The 14,943-nt window shown below is 50.3% G+C and overlaps 3 protein-coding genes across 4 annotated transcripts; all 3 read left to right on the top strand.

Annotated features, from left to right (window-relative positions):
• The first annotated feature begins 3,230 nt into the window (after window positions 1-3,230).
• LOC109940758 (patatin-like protein 3) lies at window positions 3,231-5,511 on the top strand. The gene is made up of 3 exons (XM_020540928.3): window positions 3,231-4,273; window positions 4,503-4,565; window positions 4,655-5,511. Exons 1-3 carry the CDS (start codon window positions 3,338-3,340, stop codon window positions 5,054-5,056), a joined length of 1,401 nt encoding a protein of 466 aa, XP_020396517.1. The 5' UTR covers window positions 3,231-3,337; the 3' UTR covers window positions 5,057-5,511.
• A 1,380-nt stretch (window positions 5,512-6,891) lies between these two features.
• On the top strand, window positions 6,892-10,571 carry LOC100281387 (nucleolar RNA helicase 2). The gene is made up of 7 exons (NM_001154305.2): window positions 6,892-7,328; window positions 8,195-8,322; window positions 8,414-8,822; window positions 9,107-9,205; window positions 9,292-9,516; window positions 9,639-9,800; window positions 9,906-10,571. The coding sequence occupies exons 1-7, from the start codon at window positions 6,975-6,977 to the stop codon at window positions 10,356-10,358; spliced, it is 1,830 nt and encodes a 609-aa protein (NP_001147777.2). The 5' UTR covers window positions 6,892-6,974; the 3' UTR covers window positions 10,359-10,571.
• Window positions 10,572-11,088: 517 nt separating this feature from the next.
• LOC100191251 (uncharacterized) lies at window positions 11,089-12,776 on the top strand. Of its 2 annotated transcripts, NM_001363777.1 has the most exons (3): window positions 11,264-11,424; window positions 11,538-11,799; window positions 12,239-12,750. In NM_001363777.1, exons 1-3 carry the CDS (start codon window positions 11,320-11,322, stop codon window positions 12,499-12,501), a joined length of 630 nt encoding a protein of 209 aa, NP_001350706.1. In that variant the 5' UTR covers window positions 11,264-11,319; the 3' UTR covers window positions 12,502-12,750. The 2 variants fall into 2 exon arrangements, with proteins under 2 accessions (NP_001130157.1, NP_001350706.1); NM_001136685.1 differs by having other exon boundaries at window positions 11,089-11,799; window positions 12,239-12,776.
• Window positions 12,777-14,943: the final 2,167 nt, after the last annotated feature.

Raw genomic sequence — 14,943 nt, 5'->3', positions numbered from 1 at the left:
AGTTAAAGCTCAGGCAAGAAGTAAGATATCTAAATGTGCAACTAAGCTTTTTTATGTGGTACTCACTACCGAAATTTGGCTCTTTGCCGAGTGCCAAGTTCTTTGTGAGAGCACCTAGAGGGGGTGAATAGGCGATCCTGTAAAATTCAACAACTAATAGCCACAAAACTTGGTTATAAAGATCTTAGTGCTCAAAAGAACCAAGTGGCTATAAAGTGAGCTCTTGCGAATCACAATAGTCACAAAGAAATACAACACAAGAGACACAGTGATTTATCCCGTGGTTCGGCCAAGTATAACAATTGCCTACCTCCACGTTGTGGCGTCCCAATGGACGAGGGTTGCACTCAACCACTTTCAAGTGATCCAAAGATCAATTTGAATACCACGACTTTTCTTGCTTATATATTTTCCCGTTTGCAAGAAATCTCCACAAGTTGGAGCCTCTCGCTCTTACAACAAAAGATCACAATGAAAACACAAGAGTAAGGTTGGGAGCAACACACACAAATCCGCAGCACACACGCACACAAGCCAAGACTTGAGCTCAAATGAAGCACAGAGAGTTCACAGCTAGAATGGAGCTCAAATCACTAACACGATCGATCAAGTGCGTGGAGACGGAGTGTGGAGACTTAGAATTGCTTAGTGACTGCTTAGGTGACTCCTCCATGCGCCTAGGGGTCCCTTTTATAGCCCCAAGGCAGTTAGAAGCCGTTGGAGACCAACAAGGAAGGCAATTCTTGCCTTCTGTCGGGTGTCGCACCGGACAGTCTGGTGCACCACCGGACAGTCACTGTAGCATGTCTGATGCGGATCTCCTTCCTAATTTGGCGTAGCCGACCATTGCAACTCCGGGCTGGTTGGCGCACAGGACACTGTCCGATGCACACCGGACAGTCCGGTGCCCCAGCAGACCGTTGGCGCGGGCCACGCGTCGCCCGCGGATTGTGAGACACAATGTGTAGAAACCTAAGAGATCTACATTGAAACTCTATGATTTCATATGTAGTTCTCTTAGGTTTCTACACATTGTGTCTCACAACTTTCTCCAAACATTCTAAAATTTTTATCACAGTCTGTACATATGATATCATGACACGTGGACAAGTTTCATGATTTTCTGACTTTGTTTGTGTTTTATACAATTTTTAAACATGTGGATGACAAGTTCACGGCCATGTTTAGTGAGCATGTTGCTCGAAGTTTCCGGTACGCTCCTGGAATCGGTCGTAACTTATGGTAAGTAACATGAATATCATTTTTGCATGCACGGTTTTCCAAGTTTCGAGTGACCTACAGTTCAAATATGAATTTTCCGAAGAAATTCAAATAAACGAACTAAATCTACTAGATATTGCAAACACAGTTATAATTGTCCACAAATGATACATGTACGTCTACATAGTGTAGGAACATACCACAAAAAGTTTTGGAGACAAAATAAAAAAAATACAAATGTACTTTGCCTAGTGTCAGATGGTGACACTCGGTAAAGTATGCTTTGCCGAGTGCCGCCCAGGTAGGCACTCGGCAAAGAAGTGCAAAGTATACTTTGCCGAGTGTCACCTGGCCGACACTCGGCAAAGGAGTCTTTGTCGAGTGTCGCCGATCTCACACTCGGCAAAGCTTATTTTAAAAATAAAAAAAATCTTTGCCGAGTGCCAGATCGCGGGCACTCGGTAAAGAAGTAAAATATACTTCGCCCGAGTTCTTTCTTCTTCTTTCTCTCCTCTCACTCTCCCTGTTTAACCGCCGGCTCTCTTATGTGAGAGCTTGCGACGTTTGAGACTTATATTTGTGTTTGATACTTGTGTTGAACACTTATGTTTGTGATGGATATTTATGTTTGTGGTGACGGTTTTATGTTTGTGTTGGCTATTTATGTCTGTGATGATATCTGTGATGTATATATGTGATATCTTCTGTTTGTGTGGATGGAATACAAAAAACAAATAAAAAAGGTATATACTGGTCACTTTGCTGAGTGTAACACTCGGCAAAGAGGCACTTTGCCGAGTGTCAGGGTCATAACACTCGGCAAAGAGCTAAAACCTGGGCACCGGTTTAGGCGCTTTGCCGAGTGTTATGTCGCTGGCACTCGTCAAAGAGGCAGACTTTGCCGAGTGCCGCGCAGAGCACTCGGCAAAGAGCCTGACACAGGACCCTTCGTGGCGGGTTCTTTGCCGAGTGTCTCAGGTGGCACTCGGCAAAGGGGACGCCTTTGCCGAGTGTCGTCCTTGACACTCGGCAAAGAAACCGTCTCCGTTACCTCGTCGCCGTAACAACCACTTTTCTTTGCCGAGTGCTCCCTGACACTCGGCAAACCTTTTTGCCGAGTGCCCGAGAAAAGGTACTCGGCAAAGAAGGCTTTGCCGATGTACTGTTTGCCGATCCTTATTTGCCGAGTATCACAATCGGCAAAGCCTTTGCCGAGTGTTTCGGTTACTCGGCAAAAGGGCCCGTTTACGGTAGTGAGGCAACATAAACTGAGTCTGCGCCAGCTAATTGACAGGCCAGCCAGCATTGGCAGGCCGCCAGCATCCGATCAACACACGTCATCATGTTTTGTACAACAATAAATGGTGGTGGTGGATCAGTTGAGATCATCGTATTCACAGGATACCCAAAGGATCTCGATGCAAGATGCATGGCGAGAGACAGCCGGAGAGGGAGGGAGGACCGTACGACCACGCACGTGTGAGGGACCGTACGTCGTGCATCCTGCTCTGTTGTGCGCGACCGGCAGGCAGATCGGGATCGGGCCATGCCTGCCGCCGATGATCCCTAGTTGTGCCGTTTGCGCACGTGCCTGCAGCCATCTGCCGCGCATGCATGCACATACGCCACACGGGTCGGCCAACAGAGTCGATATTCATCGCGTCCCATGAAAATATGTTATTTCATCGAGGTAAACTGATAGATAGATAGATGCAAGAAAACCATCGTAAATTATGCGGGGGGAAAAAGTCCTCTAACTGCAGCGAAGCGCCGAAGCCTGTAATAAATAGAATTAAATTTCTGATGGAAACTTTTGACTCATCTGACGTTTCGCACGCTCACTAGACGGCGGTACACCTGCACGTACTGACGTGATCGATCGAACGGCACAATGCAAATTGCAAAGCTACCCACTCCCCCTACGGCCCTACGCGCGCGGGAGCGACGTGGCCGCTAACCTGCGCCGGCCGTTTTCTCTTCCTCCCTCCGTCGTCCGTCCGTCCTATAAAACGCGCGCTGTGGGCAGTCAGCTGTGGCGCCCAAAAGGTGAGCGCGCGCAAACGGCGCCCCAACGACCGGCCTGCCTAAGGCCTAAGCTAAGTGGATCGGAGCAGCCATGGAAGAAGCGGCGACGGACCGCGAGCAGGGCAAGGACGACGACGTCGACGCGGCGGCGGGCAGCCTGACCTACGAGATCTTCTCCCTGCTGGAGTCCAAGTTCCTGTTCGGCTGCGACGCCGTCCGCCCGAGCGGCCGCCGCCTCCTCCCTCCCGCCACCGCCTCCGCCAGCACGGGCAAGGTGTGCGTGCTGTCCATCGACGGCGGGGCGCGCGCGGCCGACGGGCTGCTGGCCGGCGCCGCGCTGGTGCGGCTGGAGGCCGCGCTGCGGCGGCGCTCCGGAAGCCCCGCCGCGCGGCTGGCCGACTTCTTCGACGTGGCGGCGGGGTCCGGCGCGGGAGGCGTGCTGGCGGCGCTGCTGTTCGCGCGCGGGCCGCCCATGTTCAGCGCCGACGACGCGCTGGCGTTCCTCCTCCGCCGCGCGCGCCGCCATCGTTTCGCGGGGGGGCTCGGGCTGCTGCGGCTGGCGCACCGCGGCCGCCCTTTCCCATCCTCCTCCTCCTCCTCCGCCGCGGCGGCTGCCTTCGGCAGGGCGCTCGGCGACCTCACGCTCCGCGACACGGTGCGGCCCGTGCTGGTCCCGTGCTACGACCTGGCGACGCGGGCGCCGTTCCTCTTCTCGCGCGCCGACGCCGCGGAGCGCGCCGCGCACGACTTCCGGCTGCGGGACGTGTGCGCCGCCACGTGCGCGGCCGGGGCCGGGCGCGTGGTGGAGGTCGCGTCCGTGGACGGCGCCACGCGGGTCCGCGCCGTCGGCGGCGGCGGCGCGCTGGGCAACCCCACGGCCGCCGCCATCACGCACGTGCTCAACAACCGGCGCGAGTTCCCCGGCGCGGCCAGCATCGACGACCTCCTCGTCTTGTCCATCGGCACGGGCGCCGGCGCCGGGGAGCCCGAGGCCGCCAGCATCGCCGCCGAGGGCGTCTCCGACATGGTACGTAACGTACGTACGTACGGCGGAACTAGTACAAACCGCGCGCGCGAGCGGCACCGAGCAAGCATAAATTTCCGTCATGTGACGCCGCGCCGCTGGCTGCGGTTACATTTCGTCGTACTAGGAACGCACCCGGCCGCGCACGTTTTGGTTAAATTTTCCTTGGATTCCGTAGCGTACGGTGCGTGATCCCATCTGGCGTGTGCGTGCTGCTTGCATTTTACTGTAGGTGGATCAAGCTGTCGCCATGGCGTTCGGACGAAGCAGGACGACCAATTACATCCGCATCCAGGTAAATAAAGGACATGCTATGCTATGCTATGCTAGTACTGGCAGTAGTCTCTTCAAGTCAAGATTAACAAATAACAACTGGGCACACAGGGCACGGGTGGGCGGTGCGGCGGCGGGCGAGCGCCGAGGGCGTGCGGCGGCGAGGCGAAGCAGCAGGCGGTGTGGAAGGCGGAGGCGATGCTGCTGCAGAGGGGCGTGGAGTCGGTGCTGTTCCAGGGCCGGAAGCTGTCCGGCGAGACCAACGCCGAGAAGGTGGAGCGGTTCGCGCGCGAGATGGCCAAGGAGCACGCCCGGAGGAAGAAGAAGAAGCAGCAGCAGCAGCAGATGGGCCCCTGCCTGCCCGTCGTCGCCGCCGCCACATCGGGCGCGGCAGCACCACCGAACAATGACAAGCAGCCGCCGCCGCCGCTGCCGACGACGACGACGGCGAATGCGGCGAAGAAGAAGCACACCCCAGCGACGTCGCGGCTGGACGGCGGCGGCACGCGGTAGACAGAGTGTGACACGCACACACACGCACGCGGGACGCCCGAGGCACGGTCTCGTCGGTCGCGGTGTCCGTGCAGCTGTGCAAGCTGCCAACAGCAAGCTATCGGACCGACGGATCATATATGTACTGTAAGGTTTACGTGTGCGAGCGAGTTTAAGATCATATATGCAGGCGTGCACGCACCACGCAGTGTGTGCGTGCAAGTGTGTTGTGTCATTCAAGGTGATGGATGCATCATGCATGCGTGATGGATAGATGGACATTTGGACAGACAGCAAACGCCTGATGAGGTGGACGACCGGACATGTGCACACACCGCATGCACCAGTAGCCGGCTCCCTCTCGGATCCGATCGGCCTCGGATTCTCCAATTCCATTCCATGCATGCAGGTCCAGGCGAGGTGGTAGTGAATGTCTACAGCAACAGCATCCAGAGCATTTTGCACTGATTATATTCCGTGCCTGCTTGTTGCCTTCTTGCTCTGCCCATCAACGTTCAGACGGAGACGTACGGAGTCAGCTGGTGTCACACGCGCAACAGTAACCATACTACGAGTAGGCTTCATATCTTTCTTTCTTTTTTGAAACGACTACACACATAGATAAACTTTATAGTAAAATTATAGGGTTCGACGAGATTCGGAACTTAATTTGTGTGGTTGCTGGATAAGTTTATTGTGTGGTGTGGCGGTAGGAGGATTTAATTGCTTGATGCAAGAGGTCTTGCTTCCTTATTAGCCCTTAAGGAACCCCTTGTACGACAGTCGACAGGGGAAAAAAAGGTTGAGGTTTGCAACACTGCAGCCAGAACCAGGCGATAGCCCAGTGGGCAAACAAAAAAATATATTTATATTGATAAAAGGTATGATGTTTGCTATCACCCCACAAAGCTTTTAACTGAAAACTCAAGAAACCAATAGGGCAGGTCTTATTAGATTGAACTAACAAAACTAATGAAGATGGATTGGGGGTGTATATGGAACAAAAGGCACACATGCCACAATTATGGGCTAGTAATTTGGACTTCTTGCCTTTTTATGCGCAAGAACATGAGGGGGGGGGGGGCGCAAATGCCCTTTAGAGGTTGTTTGGGAGTAAGAAAAATGAAAGAAGTTGGAGAGGCTAAAATTTATTTACTATTTAATTTTGAATAGTAAAAGGATTTTAGCCTCTTCAAGGGCTGATTAGTGACCAGAGAATTTGAGAGGATCATCTCTCATGGATCTCCTCTAATTCTCAACTCACCAAACCAGTCCTAAGGAAAGGTTAGGTGACAAGGGAATTCTCTCCAATTTTTTTGTCACTGAACCGGTCCCAATCATCTCCATTTTCCTTGCTCTCAAATATGCTCTTAGTGTTTAATACGTTACAATGTGTAACATCCTCTTGTGCTGAAGTAGTCTGACATCAGACAAACACCTTGTTTGGCGCGCGGCAACAAATAAATTGTGTTCTAATTAATTGCCACATGAACCAACTTAGTTGAATTTGTCAAGGATGGAATGATGACGAGCTTGTCTTTACCAAGTGGTAGGTGCAGTCCCCGTACGTGTGTTTAGCAGGCAGTTGGTGTATGTATACACCAGTCACGACAATTTGGTTGCTTGCATCTATCGATCGTCTGCCACCAGTTGCAACACCAAGGCACATGCATATGTTGCCGGTCGCATCTATGGGCCGACTACAGTGGTCGGTCTTCGGTAAACATAAACTCACTCTAGTCAATTCCGCTAAATTTTGTTGGGCCGATTTTGTGCCGGCCTTTCCGTAAATCCCAGCCCACGAGAAAATGGGAGGACGGGAAAGAAAAAAAAAATCGCACACCCTCTCCCTTCCTTCCAGGTCTCGCCGGGGGGCCCGACGTCGAGGGCTCGAGGCCTTAGTTCCACCACTTGCTGCCACCGACGCGCCATCGCCGCGATGATCTCCCTGCTCCGACGCGCCCTCGCCGCCTCCGCCTCGTCTCCGGCGGCCACGTACCGGAGACTCCTCGTCGTCGCGCCACTCTCTCCGCGCGCGGCCCCTCCAGGCCCATGCCAGGCGCCCGCGGCAGGGTCGCAGGAGCCGCCGAGGCGGGCGTTCCACTGTTCTACGGCCCCCCTGGGGTTTAGGTCCACTCCGGCGTCGTGGGCCGGTCCCTGTCCGGGGGAGGGCGAGGGCGAGGGCGTGGATACGGGGGCTGAGAAGGGGCTGGAGATCGCGAGGCTGGGGACCTCGCCTCGGATCGTGGAGAAGCTCGCCGCGCGGGGCATCACCAGGCTCTTCCCCATCCAGGTGCTGCCTCCCTCGTGGTAATTGGATGATGATGCAGTTTGCCCTCAGTTTGTGCCTGATTTTGAATGGAAATGGTACTCTCGTTCTTTCAAAAGCTTCCGAACTCCGAATTGTTACGATCCTGCGATGTGTGCTACCGTGAATGAGACTATTCGGTATTGGAACGCTAGTTTTAGCTGAGCTCCAAGGAATTGTTTCGTGGAACGGAGGAGAATGCATCTCTTAGTTTTGTAACATCAGGGTTGTCTAGTACGATGTAAACTGCGCTTCTGATACTGTGCCCTGCAACCTGTTCAAGCGCTTGCAATTTTTCAGCAGTGATTTTGGTTCGTAACCTGTGAGATTATATTTATAGCGTTGTTTGGAGTGTAGTGGTGTGAGCCGTCTGTCCGAGTGCACTGGCTGTCTGGATCTGCATTGTGCTGTATTCTTCCAGTGAGTCCACACCGTGTATAACTATTAGCTTCTTTTAGTAAAATGCTAAGTCAATATGATGTCTCAATTTTTTGCTTTTTTATAAACTGCTAAGTCAATATGTTGTCTCATTATGTTCTAACGTAAATGCTAATCAATTACTCCCTCCGTCCTAGTATATAAGGCATAACCACTTTTTATTCTAGTCTCATAATATAATATGTGATCTTTCTAGACATGCGTACATTGATGCAGTAGTATAGAGAGAATTAAATATATTTTTTTAGTTTTTGAACCAGAGCTGGTTACGCCTTATATACTGGGACGGAGGGAGTGGATTAATCAGATTGGATCTCCACCTATTTCCTGTTCCATCTTAATTGAAAAGGTACTATATGTGTAACTCTACTGGGTTCCCAATCTGATTCGGTTCATGCTATTTTGCTGTCCAGAGGGCTGTTCTTGAGCCAGCAATGCAAGGAAAAGACATGATTGGCCGTGCTCGAACAGGGACTGGGAAGACCCTGGCTTTTGGTATTCCTATCATGGACAAGATCCTAAGCTACAACGAGAAGACTGGGTTCGTTTCTCTTTCACATGTGGAATTCTTTTAATTTATCTACCAGGGAGATAGAATATATTGTAATAATTGCATAGTACGATGCATGCAGAAATGGCAGGAATCCTTTAGCCATAATCTTGGCACCAACAAGAGAACTTGCTCGGCAGGTTGAGAAGGAGTTTAGAGAATCTGCTCCCTTGGACACCCTCTGTGTATATGGAGGTGTTCCTATCAATCAGCAAATGAGAGCTCTTAACTATGGTGTTGACATAGTGGTCGGAACACCAGGTCGAGTTATTGACCTTCTGAGAAGGGGTGTTTTAAACCTTTCACAGATCCAGTTTGTGGTCCTAGATGAAGCTGATCAAATGCTGGCTGTGGGTTTCGATGAAGATGTTGAGGTGATCATGGAGCAATTGCCACAGAATCGTCAAAGCATGCTGTTCTCTGCAACAATGCCTAGTTGGATAAGAAAAATTTCGAACAAGTACTTAAAGGATCCAGTTATAATTGACCTTGTGAGTGACTTCTTTTATTATTTGCGTGTGATTTTTGTCTTACTTTCTCTAGCTTGTCTTGTGACAATCGTGCATTCTTTTGTATGCATGTATATATGAAGTCCTGCATTGAATAGATCTTCCTGGGTCTAGAAACATTGCTGAAGCATCTGATGAACACCAACACTTTCATTTATAAAAAGTATACCAAATCAGCACCTGGACATTATCTGGATTTCTTCTCAGCACAGCAATGGTACATTTTAAGGGGGCATTCCCTGACATTTGCTTCCCTTCTTTCTCAGGTTGGTGACTCAGATCAGAAATTACCTGAAGGAATCTCTCTCTATTCCATTGCCTCTGATAACTTCGGGAAGCCTTCAATTATTGGTCCCTTGATTAAAGTGAGTATCCCTCCTAAATGCACATGTGTTTTATGATTTACATGCCAAAAAACAGTACATAACCATTTCCCCACTCATGTCATTAGGAGCATGCCAATGGTGGAAAATGCATTGTGTTTACTCAAACTAAACGGGAAGCAGATAGATTGGCATATGTCATGGGAAGGAGTTATCAGTGCCAGGCACTGCATGGGGATATTTCACAGAATCAAAGAGAGAGGACACTTTCAGGATTTCGTGATGGTCGTTTTAATATCCTTGTGGCAACTGATGTCGCAGCTCGTGGATTGGACATACCCAACGTTGATCTAGTGAGTGACCTGGGGTATACTATGTGCAAATATTTATCACAAACTTTTTTTGTCGTCCAGAAAATATGTCTGCTGACTCTTTTTGTGAGCATAGTTTTGAGTTTCCCCCCTTATATATTCAGGTGGTACATTATGAGATCCCAAATACATCGGAGTTATTTGTTCACAGATCTGGGAGAACTGCACGAGCAGGGAAGAAAGGCAGTGCAATTCTAATATACACGTATGAACAGACTAGAGCTGTAAGGGTCATCGAGCAAGATATAGGATGCAGGTTCACAGAGGTAGAGTACTTCAGGAACCAAGCTATCGAATCCTCATGAAGTTGTTTTTGTAGTTGAGATGAAATGTGGAAAACTTATCCACTTCCTTTTTTTTGCCGCTTGCAGCTTCCGAAGATGCCAGTTTCAGACGAGGCTGCAGACATGTTTAATGTCATGAGAGATACTCGCTCTAGATCAGTTGGAAGCAGAAGAACAGGTGGACCTTTTAGCCGTGAAGGTTATGGTGACTTTGAAGACCATCGTTCCAGAGGCTTCGGTGATTTTGAGAGATTTGGTGGTTCCTCTGACCGCGGCGGTGGATTCCGTGACTCAGGTTCAAGGTACCACGGTGGATCTGGAGGTTTCAGACGATCTTCCAGTGACTTTGGCAGGCCTAGCTTCAGTCGTTCTGATAGATTTGGCGACTTTGGAGACAGTGATTTCAGCAGACGTGGTAACGCTGACTTTGGGCGTTCCCGGAGCTCTGATGATTCAGGCTCCTCACGTTATCCAAGAGGCTATGGTGGTTCTGGCACGTCAGATTCCGGCAACTTCGGTGGCTTCAAGGGTTCCAAGTGATGAATCGGATAGGGTTTTCTTGTACAGTTCTGAACCTTTTCTAACACCTGTTGTATGTTCCTTCCCTGACCAAACCAGTAGCACTTGATTCACCCGTTGTTTCACGAGTAGTTTGGTGTTGTAGGCCTGTAGGGTTCTTTCAGAACTTCTGCACTTCTGATACAAGGTTGTTTCAGAACCTGCATCACTGTATGCTCTGATTCTGTTCTCTTTAAGGGTTGATTTGGTGACAAGGAGATCCTGAGAGGATTGGAGGGGATTGAGGGGGAAATAAACTAATTTCCTCCTCAATTCCCTCCGATCCTCCCAGAATCCCGGGTCACCAAATCAGCCCTAATAATCCTACGAAAGGATGGCTTTTGGTTTCTGTTCATGTACATGGAAATATTTGCAATTTCGCCACTCCCAACTGTTGACACTTTGCTATTTTGCTATCTCTGTCTATGATTTGTGGGTCCATGTCTATGATTTATGGACCGGTGTCAAATTAGCAAAGACCACTGCCGATGGTGTATTGCTTGTAGATCTGTTCCATGATCTCAACTGTCACAGAACACAGAACTTCTGCGATATATGATTGATTTTCCTAAAAGAATGAATTTGTTCTCCATCTATTCATCTAACATGGAAATGTTCTGTTTCAGGTTAAATCTTAAATCCTCCCGGGGAGCCTGGAGGCCAGATATTTTTACCAACGACCACAAGCGCAGATGGGCTAGCCCAAAATCGTCCAGGGCCCAAGAAAACGAACAAAAGTGCACGGGCTTCCTCTTTCCTGCCAGGAGAGGCACCCACGACGGCGACGCATTGGATTGGCTTGGGACAGAACGAGCGACGGCGAGGAGACGGCGATAAGATTTGCTACACCTCGGACTGTAGCTGGGAGACTGCACGAACGGCGGCGTCCACGAGTCACGAGGAGCCCAGAGGCTTCTTCACAGCAGCAGCGGCAGGTCCGCTGATGCCAGACTCCCCCCAGCTCCACCAACCGCCTCCCCCTCCCGCGCCGCCGCCGGCCAGCGCAACACCAGCCGCGCCAGCGGCAGCAAATGCGCAACCCAAGCTGGTACTCCGCTGCCGCCCACCATTGCTTCTTCTATTCTCCTTTTCCGCGGGGGAAAAAAAAGTCGGATCTTTGATGAGGCTTTTGCTGCTGCTTGCATTGTTCCTTTTGTCCAGACTGCCGTGAAGCTGAGGATGATCATCAAGGGCGTGCTCGGGCGGTACCAGCGCTGGAACCCCGTGCACCCGACGGCCGGCACCTTCTGGGGTGTGGGGCTCGGCGTCGGCTGTGGCGTCGGCTGGGGCCCCGGCTTCGGGCCTGAGGTGATTGGGTACGTAGGCGCCGGGTGCGGCGTGGGGTTCAGCGTTGGGTTCACGCTCGCCGGCGTCGGCATCGGCCTGCCGCAGCACAGCCTCATCAGGAACCACGACCACGGTGGTAATTAGTCATGCTCTGTTATTGCGTCCCCTTCAATAAATAATCCATGTGCACCACGGTTGGTATTGGTGTACTAATTCTTGGATCCAGTGTGAGTTTCAGTTAGTGTAGTGCAGTAGTGCTTTTATTATCTCTACCTGATTGTTGTGAGAAATAGAATGGAAATATTTGGGCAAGTAGCAATCAATTAATTGGTGATTTGGTGGAAACAAATGTCTGTAGTTGGATATTCAGTCAACCATGCTTCACCTGTCCTTGCCAGTGTTAGTTGGTGCACATGATTTAGCAACCTGACAGTATGCTATCATTACTGATGCACAATTAGCAGGCCTCACCGCCTCAGTGCAGGCCCGATTATTTGTTGCTATTCCCGACCTTTGTGTACAAGCATCTGACACATGAATGACGGACAGATCTGCCTTCTGAATTTCACCTACAGGTTTTGCGAGCAGCGTCCCTGTTGATTCAGCGAGATTCTACGCCCTAACCATCATCAGAGGTCTGGTATGGGACGCCATCAGCTACGTGGGCAATGCAGCGGCTATGAGGAAAGAATCTCGACAGAAGCTTCCGAGGTTCCAGGACAGCCCTCAGGTTCCAGGAGGAGTTGATCTGCCGAAGCTGGGGAAGGGCGTGTCGAGTAGCATCCGGTCCACGGTAGAATGCATCAGGGCCTTCAAAGATCAGCGTTGGCCTCCTTAAAAGACTCGTTGGAAATCAAAGCTGGTTTCAAGTTGAATGGTACCGCCATGGGAACTTAAACATGGTGATATACAAGTTTTTGTTTTTTGTTTTGTTTTGTTTTGATATGGAAGGGGAAATTAGTTGTTCTAGCTGGAAATGTTAGTCTGCATTCTAGATATTATTTTTGTTATGTGGATGCATCTGTAAATATGACTGCTGCTCTTTTGCTCCCTCCTTATTCAAGCACTGTGAAACAGGGATTGTAGCACGAAATAGAATAGAATTCCCCTCTTAAATTAACCATGTAGCCCTACATCTGTGCTGGTCTGTGGATGCCATGGAAGTTTGAAAGCGTATAATTGAGGCATGCCTTCGGTGCAGCCGTCTTCTGATTGTTTGGACGTTTTAGCAGCTTCTGATTGTGTTTGGAGGCGAGCGAATGATGGAGATAGCTCTCAAGGATTTCGGAACTCTGAAGGCATGCATGCGTTCTGGCTCTCAAGGACCAGGAGTAGGCTGTAGGCTGCGTATGAGTGCACATGCTGACTGGTCCGTGTACAGGAGCAGGCTGCCGCAGCAAAACCAGCAAGATGGCTAGCACAGTAGGTTTGGTGCCGCATGGCCCCAGTGTCCCGTGCATTCATGGTATGGTGTGGTGTGTGGACTCTGGACTGTGGTGACATTCTTGCAAGAATGTCGACGTCGGATCACGGATGGTGGGCTGAGATTTAATATGTGCACATATGCACCGGGCATGTCATGTGCACCCAATATATGCTCCCATTTATATAACCCGGCCAACCAACTAGCCATTACATAAACTCTCTATTTTAAATTTAATTCATTAAGGTCATTTTAGACATAGTTTTTATTATACATCTAGCTGATACAGTCTATATCTAATTGTCTAGCTATAATGCTATATAGTAAAAGTAACATATCTAAAAATATAAAAATAACTTATACATTTACAAACGGAGGTAGTAATAATAGAGAACTAGACTTGAGAGGGAATCAATACATAAGTAGTCGGATTGATTTTCAGGAGAACGTAATCTATCTATATCTACAACACTATATAATTCACTAGTTTAAACTTTACAAAACTCATCCAATCAAATCACTCCAAACCCATAACCTCCACTAAATTCACCAAATAAATGGTACCCAGACAGAACACACCATCAAAAATCAACAGTTCAAATCGATGAATAACCCTATCTCATTTACTCACACAAACAATATTATATGGATAATAATCACTCATCCCTCCCACTCTCCCTTCTCCTTCCACGACCCCACCGCCCTCAGCCTCTCTCACTCATGCCGCCGCCAACCCATTCTATCCCTTCTGTGGATCACAACGTTAACATAGGCTATATACTAGTCTGTGATTACAATCGCACAAAGAAGAGTTGTGTATGATGTAGCTATTGCTTTGTGTTTGTGGCCAGGCTGGGCCAGGCCGGGCTGCAACAAGTGAAAAGCGCCAGGAGGAGGCGGGCCGGGCCTGGCGGGAACTATTTAAGCCCATGCTCCATCTATCATCCACGTACATCGATCCAGCTCGTGCTGCTGGCTGCTGCAGATCATCGTCAGGCAGCAGCCATCATGCTCACGGTCTCATGGATGCGTGCGGCCGGCGGGCAGCACGGGGCGCCGGCCAGCAACATGGATCCGGCCGGCCCCCCATGGCCATGCCCCATGCATGCATGTGCATACAGTTCAGCTCACACAGTGGTCATCTATCACGCGCCACCGCGCACCGGCCGGCCGGCCAGCAGCGTCGCAGGCGGTGGCAGAAGGCGAGCGGAGGACGACGACAAGCGCAAGCCGCCGCGGCGTACGTATAGTAGGCTAGTAGCTAGGGTGCCGGTGCCGGCCAGCCCGAGAGATCACCCACTCCGCGTGGACGCATGCAGTTAATCGGCATGCAGCAGCGGTGGTTCTGCAGCTAGCATCGTCTCTGCGTTTTTTTTGCTTTGCGTGGCTTGTTGGGTAGCGCCCACGCCGAATCTTCTCCGTCCCAGCTCAACCTCGGCATGCAGGTCGCGGTCGCCGTCGCCGTCCAGTCCACCACAGCTAAGCTAACCCTCGTCGTGCACTGCGCGCACGCAAGTGCGTACGTACACACGTGGCCTGTGTATGCGATATATTCTCTGTTGTTGTTCTATATATGCTATGGTATAGCTTTGGTATATGTATGGGATCGGATCTGAGGGTTTCATTTTGAATTCAAATCCGAGAGATCTAGAGAGAGGACTAGAATTTGTAAAACAGTCTCCCATTTGAGACACCCCATATGCATATGGTTGTTTTCGTGGTGTGTCAACAAATATCTTTGAACAGAGAAAAAAGCGATTCTTGGTGGGAAAAAGCGAGAATCCCACCAAATACTTTGGCTATTTCTGATTCTTTTGGCTTTTGGCTACCGCGCGCTTTGGAACTTTGAACTATCAC

Source organism: Zea mays, chromosome 7 (assembly GCF_902167145.1).
Source record: "Zea mays cultivar B73 chromosome 7, Zm-B73-REFERENCE-NAM-5.0, whole genome shotgun sequence".
NCBI classification, from domain to species: domain Eukaryota; kingdom Viridiplantae; phylum Streptophyta; class Magnoliopsida; order Poales; family Poaceae; genus Zea; species Zea mays.
The sequence above is the reverse complement of the archived record's forward strand: the minus strand, read 5'-3'. Positions and strand labels throughout refer to the sequence as shown.

Bases quoted from the DNA above. Each gene is read 5' to 3' on its own strand.
- LOC109940758 (XM_020540928.3), top strand. From the start codon at position 3,338: ATGGAAGAAGCGGCGACGGACCGCGAGCAGGGCAAGGACGACGACGTC. The intron at 4,274-4,502 runs GTACGTAACGTA...ATTTTACTGTAG, and splicing joins CCGAGGGCGTCTCCGACATG to GTGGATCAAGCTGTCGCCAT. The intron at 4,566-4,654 runs GTAAATAAAGGA...CTGGGCACACAG, and splicing joins CCAATTACATCCGCATCCAG to GGCACGGGTGGGCGGTGCGG.
- LOC100281387 (NM_001154305.2), top strand. From the start codon at position 6,975: ATGATCTCCCTGCTCCGACGCGCCCTCGCCGCCTCCGCCTCGTCTCCG. The intron at 9,206-9,291 runs GTGAGTATCCCT...TCATGTCATTAG, and splicing joins TTATTGGTCCCTTGATTAAA to GAGCATGCCAATGGTGGAAA. The intron at 9,517-9,638 runs GTGAGTGACCTG...TTATATATTCAG, and splicing joins ACATACCCAACGTTGATCTA to GTGGTACATTATGAGATCCC.
- LOC100191251 (NM_001363777.1), top strand. From the start codon at position 11,320: ATGCCAGACTCCCCCCAGCTCCACCAACCGCCTCCCCCTCCCGCGCCG. The intron at 11,425-11,537 runs GTACTCCGCTGC...CCTTTTGTCCAG, and splicing joins CAAATGCGCAACCCAAGCTG to ACTGCCGTGAAGCTGAGGAT. The intron at 11,800-12,238 runs GTAATTAGTCAT...TTTCACCTACAG, and splicing joins CAGGAACCACGACCACGGTG to GTTTTGCGAGCAGCGTCCCT.